The 15,977-nt window shown below is 39.4% G+C and overlaps 1 protein-coding gene across 1 annotated transcript; it reads left to right on the top strand.

Moving 5' to 3' along the window:
* Positions 1-6,081: 6,081 nt before the first annotated feature.
* LOC126381022 (uncharacterized protein K02A2.6-like) lies at positions 6,082-7,236 on the top strand. Its single transcript, XM_050030581.1, has one exon. It carries the CDS (start codon positions 6,082-6,084, stop codon positions 7,234-7,236), a length of 1,155 nt encoding a protein of 384 aa, XP_049886538.1.
* Positions 7,237-15,977: the final 8,741 nt, after the last annotated feature.

Here is a 15,977-nt window from a genome sequence, read left to right as displayed (position 1 = left end):
TTAGAATCTTGTTGATTAAAGTTTTATGACGGATCAGTAGTTCGACCGCTTGGTTACATAAAGGTGGAAGTAATCTATAAAGATGCAAAGTAAACTTTAGCCTTGTATGTGATAGGAAGGGGAACCTACCACCCTGTTAGGTCGACAGTGCTCTCTGAACTAAACATTGAAATACCAAGGCTAAGTTTGTATAAAATCACTTCGGAGAACATTGATAAAAATAAAATAATAAATCAATTTGTTTCCAGGCATGAGTCATTGTTTGACGGCACGCTGGGACGGTACCCGCGGCTCCCCCGTGCGGCTGCACGTGCGCGAGGGAGCTCAGCCGGTGTACCACCGCGCGCGGCCGGTGCCGTATACGCTGCGGCCCGCGTGGACGCTGAGCTGGACGCCATGCTGTGCGCCGCACTATGGAATATGGTAGAACAAACGCGTATCAAAATTCATTTTTTCACTTATTGAAATAGGTCCTTCTATCAATGTAATTTAATAGTTCGAAAGTCGAAGATTCATATTCTGTAGCGTAATTCATATTATATTTGGTGAAAGTAGTTGTTTTCATGTGGTAAAGTTAAGGATCATGAAATTGGGAAATATCAAGTTCCTCATTGACGATTTTCAAAGTCAGATAGTTTTAAAACTTAAAATGAAAGGTATATGGTATTATATATTTTTGAAAAGCTTATCTATCGGAAAATTTAAACAAATTAAATTGATTGTTTTTAATACGAATATGTACGTAAAAAAAATTAAAGAAGAAATGGAGGAAAAAAAAAGGTTTTCTTCAACTTCGTCGAAGCTTTTAACATTTACCGGCGCTTACCGGTGCTTTGAATTTAATGTTAATTGATAGTTTAGTTACTTATCAACAACATACTGGGTGTTAGTGACATCGTAACGAATACTGAGAGGGATGATTCAGACCATGATTCTGAGTTAATATCTAGTGGAATTTTCCGTCGCAAAATTCATGAAATTTTGAGTTTTGTTTTTTAATTATTTTCAATTCCATATTGTGCTTTTAGCTGCATAGAACCCAAATTTCAATAAAAAAAACAATAATGACAAATTATCGAAAATGTTCGATGTAATGGAGACAACAGCTGCTCGAACGGGTCAACGGCCACACGCACCGCGCGCCGCGCGCCCCGCTCCGCACGCCCCGCTCCGCGCGCCCCGCGCCGCACGCCGGCGGCGGCGCGGCGGTGGCGCGGCCTACAAAGTAGGCACTACGAACCGATCCTATTTCTTTCTCTGTCTATCGTAAATTATAAATTTATTTTATTCTTATTCTTAAATGGACGGATAATCAACAGGCATAAAAATTATGGAATACACGTCAATTTTAAGCAGAAATCTAAAACAACCGACAGAATTAAGTTGACAGCACACGTCAAACGGTTTGCATACCAGCGAGATACCTTTTTGGTTCGACCGGGTTATTCATTCATTTACTCATAGGAATCGGGGCCATTATCTACCTAAAACAGTTGAAACAGTAATAATTGTATTCTTTGTTGTCATTAGAATAACTAACAACCAACTAACACAACCACCACAGATTACATAATTAGTTACCTACTATGTCAACCATCCACCAACTAGTATGTAAGTACCTACGCAAAACCTCGCTACACAAAAATCGAGCGAGATCGCGTCTAGAATTGGGCGGACACTCCGCCAGAGTGTTGCCTATCGATATTCTATCGATACCTAGTTAAAAAAAAACCAATAGTAGGTACCTATCGATAGATCTTTTAGATCAATACCCATTATTGTTACAAAGCAAGACCTATCGGTACTATCGCTAGTATCGATCTAAATGTACTATCACTACTTTCGATAGTTTAGAAAATTTTCAAGTTCAACAATTGATAATCTACCTATCGATAGTTCGGCAACTCCGCCGCGTAGGCAATTTCGGCATGTTCAAAGAAAAAAATTGTCCGAGAGGAGTGATCTTATTTTTCTTGTTACATGTTGGTACCGAGGTACTAAGTACATACTAAGTTATTCGTGTTTTAAATCTCATTGTTAAATCATCAGTAAAGAACTAATTAAACCTATCCTGTTCTGTGTACAATATTCATGTAACGGCTACGTGCTTACATAAGTACCTAGTAGACGGGAGCAACGACTTAACGTACCTTCCGAAGCACGGATCATTTTACTTTCGGACAATCAGGTGATCAGCCTGTAACGTCCCAACCAAAGGCCTTATAAACAGATTTTTGTGATATGTCCCCACCGGAATACGAACCCGGACCCTCCGCATCCCATCGCTCAACCACTGGACCACATAGGCCAAGAAGGTTCTAAGACATAATTAAAGGATCCTGGGACGCAAGACCTCCGAGTTAGGGCTTGTTTGATCTGTCTTGATGGATACTCGGACGTGAATAGCCTCACGGATCAAGGGCAACGCGCGCCAATAAAGTAGGCATTACGAACAGATACTAGGTATTTCTTTGAGTTGATAGGTATCAAGTGAAGTTTCCTGTCGCAAAATTCATAAAAAAATTAGATTTTTTTCAGTCCCATATTGTGTTTTAAGCTGCATAGAACGCACACTTAAAATAAAAAAAATAAAAAATACTAATTATTAAATTTTATCAATGTCATCAATAATAATAATAATAACGTATCTACAACTTCAGCTATGCGCAGGTGAATAGCCGGCGCACGGGTCAAGGGCAACGCTCGCCAATAAAGTAGGCATACGAACAGATACTATTTCTTTCTCTGTCACTTGCACCATAAACATACTTCTCTCTCTCTGTCTAGACGTCGGCTCGACTCGGCCGCGGCCGGCGCGTCGTCGGCGCGCCTTTGATGCTTTGCGCTAACGCCGCCGCGCGCTTCCGCTCAGTCGAATACTAAGCTTGACCCGAATCGCGTGATGTTTTTCGAGGATATTTTTTTCGTGTTTGTGAGTGTTTTGTGTTTGTTTTATTCTGTAAATGAGTAGTGTCGACTATGATGATAGATCATAGACCATTTACTGCACAAAAGTATGGAAGATTGTTGATGTTTATTAAAGAGCAAGGTGTTGTGTTTGTGAGTGCGTGTGATACCTACCTACCGCGGAAACGCGATGTTGCATACCTACGTGACGTGACATGTTCTAGGGTACCTACCTAGGTACTTCATCCGAAGGAATAACAATTAAGGTAAGGCAAGAGTAGGGTTTTATTGTTAATAAGTTAGGTACGTTTTAATAACTGGTAGGTAGGTGAAAGGTACCGTGCGTGAAAAATCGTGGCAGTAGGTGTTCTACTTCAACAAACTCAACATTTTTAAACGTTGCACCACTAAGCATCTAAATACAAGAGAATGAAAACTCCTACCTAGATACAACATCGTATCACGCACGCACTCGTAACGTAGCCGTGCGTAGGTTTAACGTTTGTGTGCCGCGTTGTTCGCCTTACATTGCGGCACAGTAAAAATTCAAAATCTTAATTAAACATTTGCGACAAGAAAAACATCCACCATCGTTTTTAGTACAATCAAATAGGCGTTCCATTTTTTTTTTCGTTACGATGTCCCTAACACCCTGTATATAAAAATTAGCTGCGATTTTTTGCGAACTTTGGAGATATGAGATAAAATCGAATCCTAGTCAGGGAACGGAAATTGCTATCAATTGCGGTTTCGTGGTTGACTTGATTTAACAATACTTATTGATTATTTTATATTGTTAAGTTTTTATCATTTTGGTGTCATTTTCCGTGAGAAAATAGATATCTGAATTAATGCACACATTCTGAAACAATATATAAAGGGAGGTAACAAAATATGTTTCCATTACAATTTCAGTGGTATTTTCGTATAGTACGGCTATTTTACTCTTCAAAATGTCTACTTTTAACTGTAGTAAACGTGAATAGAATCTTATATAGAAGGCGGTAAAACGACTGCGGCACTTTCGACATATTTGGAGGAAAAACAAGTATCAGAAGACAATATATGTTTTATAATTGGTAAAATTCAACAGACTATCATCCCTGCGTTTAATAGACGCTGGAAAGAAGCAACACGCAATAATAATATATTTTTAAAAAATAACACAAATTGGCTGGATTCTGAAAAGCTTTTCGTTTTGAATCACTTTGATAACGCAAAAATAATCAAAATGCTTACAGATGAAGAAGCAATGAACCTAACAAGAAACCCTATTACATAGCTAGTTAAATTAATAATATTAAGAAAATTTTGATTCATTCCTATGTTTAGCATAATGTATAGCTATAGGTACTGTACCATTTTTTATTTTATTTTATCATTAATATGATAAGTTATGTTAATTGAGTAATTAGTGTTAAGAAATACAGGTAAGATAATATAACTAAAAATATAAATTTCAATAAATATATAGCATTTTAAACGATTGTGAGTTTTCTTTATTTAATAAAAAAAATTACGCGTAATTTCAATTCACCAAACGTTACTTATATGAATTTTTATATATTCCTTTATATTAGTGCAAAATTACATCGCTCTATCTTTAAAATTGACGGAGCTACAGATTTTTGATCCGAAACACACCCAAATATTCCACAGTGCGCCGGCGTCGTGGAGCCTGTGGATCACTCCGACTGGGCCACTCCTCTGGTGATAGCAAGTAAAGCGGATGGCGGTATACGTATATGTGCGGATTACAAGGTGACCCTTAATCGCGTTTTATTAGGTAGCGATAGGTACCCGGTCCCCAAAATGGAGGATTTATTCAGTAATCTGAGTGGAAATAGATATTTTACGAAATTAGATCTATCGCAAGCGTATAACCAGTTGGTACCTGATGAGTCCTCTAGGGCTTATACTGTGATTAACACGCATCGAGGTTTATTTAAATATAACCGTCTTGTCTACGGTCTGGCCTCCAGCCCAGGTATCTTCCAAAAGTTTATGGAAACCCTGTTGAAGGAAATACCTGATGTAGTCATTTTTTTTGATAATATTTTGATTAAAAGTAAAGATATTCAAAGTCATTTGAAGACTGTGGAACGAGTTTTAAACATATTAGAAAGTAACGGTATGAAGATTAAAAAGAATAAATGTGAGTTTTTATCGGAACAAGTACAGTACTTAGGTTTTATTGTAGATAGGAATGGCGTACGGGTTAACCCGGATAAAGTTAAACCTATTGTCGAAATGTCTCCACCACGCAGTGCGTCCGAATTAAAATCATTTCTAGGTATGGTAAACTTTTACGGGAAATTTGTAAGAAACTTATCGTCCTATCTAGGGCCACTTTATAACTTGCTTAAAAAGGGCATGCAGTATACTTGGGAGAAAGTTCATAATGATTGCTTTATACGGGTGAAAGATGTATTATGTAGTGCGAACGTGTTGGTCCACTATGACGGGTCGCGACCGGTGATAGTGACATGCGACGCGAGCGCACGCGGGCTGGGCGCGGTGCTGGCGCAGCCCGGCGCGGACGCTGCCGGTGGCGAGAAAGTGGTGGCATATGCCTCGCGAGCGTTGACTACGGCCGAAAAGAATTACAGTCAAATTCACAAAGAAGCATTAGTGATTATATTTGCAGTTGATAAGTTTCACCAGTACTTGTATGGTAGACAATTTATACTCCGCACTGATCATAAACCCTTAGTGACTATTTTCGGACCTAATACGGGAATTCCATCCACGGCCGCGAGTCGTCTTCAGAGATGGGCCATTAAACTTTCAGCATATGATTTCAAAATCGAATACGTGTGCACTGACAAAAATACAGCGGACGCCCTGTCGCATATGATTAGAACCCACAAGGAGGAGGCTATCGCCGCCGAGGAGGCATTGCCTGAACAAACATACTTACATTTTGCGACTGAAGCTCTCTTATTAGATTCTAAAATATTAAAAAAATAAACAGCTTCTGATCCGATATTGAGTAGGGTAACAAGTTATATAATGGATGGTTGGCCTACGGATGTAGACATTAGGGAATTAAAACCTTACTTCAATAGGAAGGAAGAATTATATTGCGAGTTAGGTTGTATCTTATGGGGGCACCGAGTCGTCGTTCCGCCGTCTTGTAGGGCTAAAGTAATCGGGGAGTTACATGAGTCCCATATGGGGATCGTGAAAACAAAGGCGTTGGCCAGGAGCTACGTGTGGTGGCCGGGAGTGGACGAGGCGCTGGAGGCGGCGTGCCGCGCGTGTGCCGTGTGCGCCAGCGTGGCCACCGCGCCGCCTGCGCATGCGCCCTGTCCGTGGCCCTGGCCTGACCGCCCTTGGTCAAGGTTACATGTTGACTTCTTAGGTCCAATCTCAGGCATGACATATTTAATCGTGGTGGACGCTTGTTCAAAATGGATTGAGGCCATTCAAATGAAAGGTACTACAGCGGGGGCGGTGACAGCGGAGCTGCGGAAGATGTGGGCTAGGTTCGGATTGCCTAAACAAATTGTTAGTGATAACGGACCACCCTTTGCAAGTACTGAATTTGAAACTTTCTTAAAAAAAAATGGCGTAGATCATATTTTCTCCGCGCCTTACCACCCAGCGTCAAATGGTGCGGCGGAAAACGCAGTCAAAATTTGTAAACGCACAATTAAAAAAGCTCTTAAACAAAAACTTTATGTTGAAACGGCTTTAAGTAGGTTTTTGATAGCATATAGGAATACTGAACATTACACAACGGGGGACAGCCCGGCTAGAATATTACTAGGAAGAAGTCTTAGAATGCGTTTAGATAAATTGAAGCCTGATAGATCCAGTCGGGCGAGGGAAATTCAGCGGCGGAGGAGTGAGGCAGACGCGGGGGACGACAGTCGCAGGCACCGCCAGCTCGCGGCGGGCGAGAGTGTGTGGTGCCGCGACTACCGCTCCGCGGACAAGTGGCTCTCGGGTAAGGTCATAGACAAATTAGGGAATACTGATTACTCCGTCAAATGCGATAATGGACTCGAGGTACATAGGCATATCGGCCAATTAAGGCGTAGGGTGTCTGATGTAACCTTAGATATACGTACACCGCAAATACCTACCGTTCGACGATCTAGTTCGTTGATAATACCCGTTGAGGAAAAAGACGAACCGGAGGAGGGCCTGGAGGAGCTTGCAGAATTGACGACACCGGTGTCACCGGCCGCCACGCAGGCGGCATCGGCTACGACATTAAGCTCTCAAACACCACCCAGTGTGTCGGAGAACAGGACTTGTGTAAGCCGACCACGAAGAGTGGTTAGGCCTCCTGTTAGATATGGTTTTGATGATTATGCTTAAGTTACCTTCAATTGTCTGGGGTAGTTAATTGTAATTATACCTAAGTGGCATTTCATAGTTAGTCACATAATTGTTATAATTGTCATTACAAGCATAAAATTATATGTACACAATAAAAAAAACAGTTGTGATTGTATACCCAGCTTGGTCTGATTAATGTAATGTAGTTTTAAGGGTGGAGGTGTTGGTATATATTTAAGAAAGCAGGTAGATGTATTTCTTTACACTTTTGTAATTAATGTCGGTACTCCAGTCTTGCAATACACATTGAGTGGTGACTACGTCTTTTATTTATCGTTTTTTTTTTTTTCTTTTTTTTTTGTAACTATTGTTGATTGATCCACAGTCCACTGAAGTGCCTACGATGAAGGGAACAACATGGACAGTTCTACTCAGAATTACTCCAACCCATGCGATGTTCATCCACGCGACAACCCACCTGATCTGAGTGGAACTTAACTGAAGCAAGAGAGTGATGCCTAATTCCATCTGCCAACTAGCACCACTTCTCTCCCGTGCACCAGTCGCACCCACACCGACGTGTTCATCTTGCCAGTTTTCCTCACACCCGTCCACTTGTCTCTTGAAGATTGGCGTCCACAACACCAACGGTTGGTTAGGTCATGCAAGCATTGTTACAATTGATAAAAACACATATTTTTTATACCCACGACGGAACGGAGCAGGTATATGCGTTTAGGGTGAGAGATGTTTGTGTGTGCGTTTGTGCAAAGAAATGTTATTAATTATCTTCTAAACTAATAATCCGATTTTGATGCGGTTTTCAATAACGGGTTTGTGTTTGATGAGTTCATGTTATTAGACAAGTGTCATGTCTGTAACTCACTAGGGGGCGCCACAATATTAGTGTTTAGAATAAATATTATCCGAAACGCCTCTTCAATTTATAATAGCAATTTATTTGCAATAGTTTTTATTAGTTAATTGTTTTTGACAGGCGTTTTTTTTTCGGTTCCATTGATTACACGTAATTACGTCGAACACGGTGCTGTTTCATTGCTACCTAAATCCCTTAAAAATCAGTAAAAAGGCATTGATATGCCTTTTTGCCTGATGGCATATTCATGGTCCTTCGAGCCACATTTCGGAGAAGATCCCAGATCACAATCAATAAATTGTAGATAAATTAATACGAAGTGATTGGCGAAGATTAAAGAGAAGATTAAAGAAAAATCAAGATCGACTATAAGTGGCACGTGGATTGTGTGGTCAAGTGAATCAAATTCATCCAATTAATCCTCATTTAATTCATAAAGTTGAACCCATCACTCAATAATCAGGTAGTATTAAGTAAACAGCCTCCGTGGTCTAGTGGTTAGAGCGTTAGGCTCACGATCTGGTGTTCCGGGTTCGATTCCCGATGGGGACATTGTCGAAATCACTTTGTGAGACTGTCCTCTTTGTTTGGTAAGGACTTTTCAGGCTTGAATCACCTGATTGTCCGAAAAAGTAAGATGATTCTGTGCTTCGGAGGGTACGTTAAGCCGTTGGTCCCGGCTATTAGCCGTAAAAACACCTCCACCAACCCGCAGTGGAGCAGCGTGATGGAGTATGCTCCATACCCCCTCCGGTTGATTGAGGGGAGGCCTGTGCCCAGCAGTGGGACGTATATAGGCAGTTTATGTATGTTATGTATTAAGTAAAGCAAAGTGTTGTTAATTACGGTTAGTATAATTTTAATTACATTTATTACCCACGACGGAACGGAGCAGGTATATGCGTTTAGGGTGAGAGATGTTTGTGTGTGCGTTTGTGCAAAGTAATGTTACCACCTATCTTTTAAACTAATGATCCGATTTTGAGGCGGTTTTCAATAGCGGGTTTGTGTTTGATGAATTCATGTTCTTAGACAGGTGTCATGGCTGTAACTCACTAGGGGCGCCACAATATTAGTGCAAAACAATGTTGCAATATAATCAAAACGAAATGTCCGATTACAATTCTGTTTTCGGCAATGTGTACGTGGTAGCTTATTGCATGTTCCCAAATAATAAAAATTACGTCTTTAACTCACTAGAGGGTGCTACAATATTAGTGAAAAATAGTATTGCAATAATATTAAAACGAATTGTCCGATTTCAATGCGGTTTTAAGCAATGGGTTCGTAGTTGAATGGTGCATGGTCTAAGATAAGTCTTATGATATTAACTCACTAGGAGGCGCTGCTATATTAGTGTGAAACGTTTATATTGCAGTCTCGGTGTTGTCGCCTTACCACAAGAACGTGTTCCGTGCGGTCTCGAGTGCAAACAAAATAAGTGGTTCTCAAAGTTCATCATGAGCTCTGAATTAAAAAAGTGTTTTTGCGGAGACCCGATGACGGATGGAGCGCTATGCAGCACTTGCAACCAAGAGATGCATTTCCACTGTGGCGGCATCACGGAGAAAGGCTATCGTCAACTGGGGGGTAGAAAGGCTACATGGCGTTGTCAGAAGTGCAAAATTCCAGCTTCTCCTCTTCCACCATCTCCTGAGGCAAACTACGAGACACTGCTTAAAGAAATTAAACTTTTGTCGGACAAACTTGCTCCATTATCTATATTAATAGATGATGTTAAACAGCTCAAGAATGATTTTGCTAACTTAAAGGCTGCTGTTACATCGGCTAACAATGCTGTGGATAGTTTCGCGACTCGCTTAGAGAGGGTGGAGTCTAGAGTCGTTCAGTTGGAATCGATGCAGTCTGCAATAGATAAACTGGTTGTGGTGCAGGATGAGAAGGAGCAATGGGATAGATTAAATAATATCGAACTTAAAGGAGTGCCTCAGACGAAAGGTGAAAATTTGATCGATATTGTTTGCAAAGTGGGAAGAGAAGTCCAATACCCGATATCCAAAAATTTAATCAACTTTGTTACGCGCGTCCAGACCAAAGACCCTAATCATACTAAGCCTATCATAGTGTGTTTTAACAATAGGTACGTAAAAGAAGACTTTATAGCTGCCGCTAGGCTGACTATGAAGAATAAATCAATTATGCCTACCAACTTGGGATTGGAAGGGTTTCAGAGGATCTTTGTCAACGACCATCTAACTGTCAAAAACAAGGCTCTCCTATCTAAGACCAAGAAGATGGCTGATGAACACAGTTTCAAGTATGTTTGGGTGAAGACTTCGAAGATTTTTGTGCGAAGAGACGACGAATCAGCAATACTGCATATAAAGACGGAGAAAGACCTATCAAAGTTATTGCCTGTCTAACCTTCAAACCTATTATTTCCTTGTTTTTATTATTGCTTTTGTTTATGATAAGTCTAAGCGCTATGTTAAGTTTGAATGCAGGTGTGCAATCTTTGGGAAACACTGAGTGTGGCTTCTACTGTGTAGGTTGTTGGGTCGAAGTGGGTATAAAATTGATATTTTACTGCAATATGGATGATTACAATTACCGTATATTGAACGCTATTGCCTTCTATGAATATGCATTGTCGCTTGACGCTAATCGTGCGGGCCTTTTGTTAGCTCGTTACCGGACGACCGGTTCACTTATGCCTACTCTGCTATTCAATATCGCAACTGGTTTATTACTTACTAACTACTTCGTAGTTGAAGTTTTATTTATGTCTACGTCGCTTCATATTACTTGTAATGTGTACTACTACTTATTTTATATTTTTATTGCTATATATAAAAATGCCGGGGCTTAATTTTTACTATCAAAATGTACGTGGCCTGCGTACCAAGACTAGTCAGTTTTTGAGAAATGTTTACTTGAATTCTTATGATGTAATAGCATTGTCCGAGACTTGGTTATTAGATAGCATTCACAGTTCGGAGTTATTTGACTCGAGATACCTCGTCTACCGGCGGGATCGTGATTATGAGCGCACTCAGCAGGAGAAGGGTGGAGGTGTATTGTTGGCTGTACGGCGGGACTTGACAGTTATGGAAAGACCGGATTGGAGTAGTTCTGCTGAGGATTTGTGGCTGTCATTAGCAGTTACAAATAAAAGGCCTAAGGTCATCTATAAAATTCATGTGTGCATAGTATACATATGCGATGAGAACTTAGGTAATTCTATTAGTCAACAGTTAAATAACTTTGCCAATAAATTAAGTGATATTATCATGGCTAACCCCTGTGATAAATTTATTGTGCTGGGTGATTTTAATTTACAGAATCATGTAACTTGGACTCCTACTAATTTAGAGCGTGAGCTTCGTCCTGTTATAAATAATCATTGTGAATCAGTCACTAATCTTATTGACGTCTTAAACTGTTGCTGTTTAAACCAGTATAATAAAGAAGTTAACCATATCGGGCGTATATTGGATTTGGCTCTTTCAAATGAGGTCATTAATGTGTGTGCATGTAACTTGCCGTTGGTGCCGGAAGATAAGCAACACAAGTCGCTATGTATTGAGGCTGATTTTGTGCAGATACATAAATTAGAGGAGCCTAAAAGACTAAAGTATATGTTCAATCGTGGGGATTATGCGAATATAATATTGGCTTTATGTGAAACCGACTGGTCTCTTTTGTTAGAATCTTGTAGCCTTGAACGTGCCGTCAGCCTATTTTATGACAGACTTTACGAAATTAGAGACAAGTTTGTTCCGAGAAAGTGCGTCAGGCCTAGTTCATACCCTCCATGGTACAGGCCAGCCCTTATAAAAATTATAAAAGAAAAAGATAAATTTCATCGTAAATATAAAATTTACAATAATCGTTCTGATTATCTTTCCTTCTCACTCTTACGACAACGCGAACTTGCTGTTGAAAAATTAGCGTTTGACACGTACATGTCTCGAATAGAGTTCGCAATTGCCAAGGACCCCAAGTCATTTTGGACGTATATTAAAAGTAAGTATAAAGATACCTCCTTTCCAAGCACTATGAAATATAATGATATATCTGCCAATACGGGTGACACTATATGCAATCTGTTTTCGGAGTATTTCAATTCTACTTTTCTGAACGGTAATGATGATAATTCGTATTGTCCACCCAGTGTTGGCACCAGTTGCAGTATTTCCTCAATTGAAATTTCTACCTCTGAGACCCTCGAACTGCTAAAAACTATCGATTTGAATAAATCCGGAGGCCCAGATTCTATTCCACCTATTTTTATTGTCACGTGTGCTAAAGAGCTGGTAGTACCGCTTACAATCCTTTTTAAGCGATCGGTCAACGAGGGTATTGTACCCGGTATTTGGAAATCCGCCTTTATCACCCCTGTTCACAAGAAAGGGAAAAAGGATGACGTTCGAAACTACAGACCAATATCCAAATTATGCATATTCGCCAAAGTGTTGGAAAGAGTAGTTTATAACCAGCTTTACACTGCGATGAGAAGTTCGTTCAGTGATGTTCAACATGGGTTTCTAAAAAGACGTTCAACAACTTCGAATCTCATACTGGCGAGTGACTTTATTTCCAGGGGAATGGATGATGGATATCAGGTGGATGTGATCTATACCGATTATAGCAAGTGTTTTGATCGTATAGATCACACAGTACTTTTAAGGAAACTTTCCCATGCAGGAATACATGGTAATCTCTATAGATGGTTCTCTTCCTATATCGAAAACCGCAACCAGGCTATTGTATTGTCAGGTTATACTTCCAATTGGATACCAGTACCATCGGGTGTCCCTCAAGGCTCCTTGTTGGGTCCCTTGCTATTTATTTTGTTTATTAACGATATTCAGTCATGCTTTCTTCATTCTAAAATATTATTATTTGCAGATGATATGAAAATATTAAAAGTTATAAAGAATATTAATGATATTACTAACCTACAAGCCGATCTGTATCGTTTTGAAAATTATTGCTCAGCAAACAAACTTGACCTAAATATACCTAAATGTTTTTACATGTCATACTCGCGGAAGAGAACAAATTTTAATCAGGGATATATTTTAAAAGATAAAAACATTACTAAGACTGAAACAATCAGAGACTTGGGAGTCATATTTGATACTCAGTTACTATTTGATAAGCAAATCGAAAGTATTACAGCAAAAGCACATAAAGCCATGGGGTTCTTAATGAGAACATCTGCCAATTTTCGGGAACTAAAGACAATAAAGATACTTTACTGTGCGTTTGTGCGAAGTCATCTCGAGTATGCTTCTCTCGTATGGAATCCGCAATACGACGTTTATAGGAATAGAATAGAGTGCATTCAGAGGAGGTTTCTGCGTTACTTAGATTTTAAATCGAGACAAAGGTCTACTGACTACTCTCATCGCTGTAGGCGCTATCATTTCTTACCCCTACACACAAGGCGAAATATCAGTGATATATGTTACCTGGTCGGGCTGGCGAATGGCTCGTACGACAGTCCTGAGCTCCTGTCTTCAATATATTTGAGGACTAACACTCTAGGCTTAAGGCAGCGTCCATTGCTTCACATACAACGATCGAGAACTAACTATAGATCTAATGCGTTTCTCATACGTGCGAGCAACTCTTTTAATGAATCATCTAACAGCATAGATTTATTCCACACTAGTATTGCATCTATTAAGCGAATTCTAACACAAGAATATTTTGAGACTCAATAAATTTACTCATGTTATAATTATACTCATAAAATAATAATGGTTAAGTTAAATTGGATTAGTAGACTAACCCACCTGCATTCGAACTGACTTAGGGTTTTGTTTTCCTTTTCCTTGTTAGCTATTATCTTTATGTATCATTCTAGCCACTTTTCTTATCTTATTTTAATTTCTCTCCTACCTTTTTATTTATTGGCGGGAACTTGTTATTAGCATTGTTTCATGTATATTTAGTTCATTTAATGTATAATTAGTCTGTAAGTTCTCCAAATTATATAAAAATAAAAAAAAAAAAAAAAAAAAAAAATAAAAAAAAAAAAAAAAATTACCCACGACGGAACGGAGCAGGTATATGCGTTTAGGGTGAGAGATGTTTGTGTGTGCGTTTGTGCAAAGTAATGTTACCACCTATCTTTTAAACTAATGATCCGATTTTGAGGCGGTTTTCAATAGCGGGTTTGTGTTTGATGAATTCATGTTCTTAGACAGGTGTCATGGCTGTAACTCACTAGGGGCGCCACAATATTAGTGCAAAACAATGTTGCAATATAATCAAAACGAAATGTCCGATTACAATTCTGTTTTCGGCAATGTGTACGTAATAGCTTATTGCATGTTCCCAAATAATAAAAATTACGTCTTTAACTCACTAGAGGGTGCTACAATATTAGTGAAAAATAGTATTGCAATAATATTAAAACGAATTGTCCGATTTCAATGCGGTTTTCAGCAATGGGTTCGTAGTTGAATGGTGCATGGTCTAAGATAAGTCTTATGATATTAACTCACTAGGAGGCGCTGCTATATTAGTGTGAAACGTTTATATTGCAATATTATTAAAATTAAAACGTATTGTCTGATTTCAATGCGGATTTCAGGAATGAGTTCGTGGGTGATTGGTGCATGTTCTCAGATGAGTGTTATAGAGGTAACTTTAAACAGAAAGCAACTGTATAATTACCCACGACGGAACGGAGCAGGTATATGCGTTTAGGGTGAGAGATGTTTGTGTGTGCGTTTGTGCAAAGAAATGTTATTAATTATCTTCTAAACTAATAATCCGATTTTGATGCGGTTTTCAATAACGGGTTTGTGTTTGATGAGTTCATGTTATTAGACAAGTGTCATGTCTGTAACTCACTAGGGGGCGCCACAATATTAGTGTTTAGAATAAATATTATCCGAAACGCCTCTTCAATTTATAATAGCAATTTATTTGCAATAGTTTTTATTAGTTAATTGTTTTTGACAGGCGTTTTTTTTTTCGGTTCCATTGATTACACGTAATTACGTCGAACACGGTGCTGTTTCATTGCTACCTAAATCCCTTAAAAATCAGTAAAAAGGCATTGATATGCCTTTTTGCCTGATGGCATATTCATGGTCCTTCGAGCCAGATTTCAGAGAAGATCCCAGATCACAATCAATAAATTGTAGATAAATTAATACGAAGTGATTGGCGAAGATTAAAGAGAAGATTAAAGAAAAATCAAGATCGACTATAAGTGGCACGTGGATTGTGTGGTCAAGTGAATCAAATTCATCCAATTAATCCTCATTTAATTCATAAAGTTGAACCCATCACTCAATAATCAGGTAGTATTAAGTAAACAGCCTCCGTGGTCTAGTGGTTAGAGCGTTAGGCTCACGATCTGGTGTTCCGGGTTCGATTCCCGATGGGGACATTGTCGAAATCACTTTGTGAGACTGTCCTCTTTGTTTGGTAAGGACTTTTCAGGCTTGAATCACCTGATTGTCCGAAAAAGTAAGATGATTCTGTGCTTCGGAGGGTACGTTAAGCCGTTGGTCCCGGCTATTAGCCGTAAAAACACCTCCACCAACCCGCAGTGGAGCAGCGTGATGGAGTATGCTCCATACCCCCTCCGGTTGATTGAGGGGAGGCCTGTGCCCAGCAGTGGGACGTATATAGGCAGTTTATGTATGTTATGTATTAAGTAAAGCAAAGTGTTGTTAATTACGGTTAGTATAATTTTAATTACATTTATTACCCACGACGGAACGGAGCAGGTATATGCGTTTAGGGTGAGAGATGTTTGTGTGTGCGTTTGTGCAAAGTAATGTTACCACCTATCTTTTAAACTAATGATCCGATTTTGAGGCGGTTTTCAATAGCGGGTTTGTGTTTGATGAATTCATGTTCTTAGACAGGTGTCATGGCTGTAACTCACTAGGGGCGCCACAATATTAGTGCA

The sequence above is a fragment of the Pectinophora gossypiella genome, unplaced genomic scaffold, assembly GCF_024362695.1.
Source record: "Pectinophora gossypiella unplaced genomic scaffold, ilPecGoss1.1 Pgos_33, whole genome shotgun sequence".
Lineage (NCBI taxonomy): Eukaryota > Metazoa > Arthropoda > Insecta > Lepidoptera > Gelechiidae > Pectinophora > Pectinophora gossypiella.
Note: the sequence above shows the minus strand (reverse complement) of the source record. Positions and strands in the feature narration are given on the sequence as shown.

What these genes read in the sequence shown, in the direction of transcription:
- LOC126381022 (XM_050030581.1), top strand. Translation starts at nt 6,082, where the DNA reads ATGGGGATCGTGAAAACAAAGGCGTTGGCCAGGAGCTACGTGTGGTGG.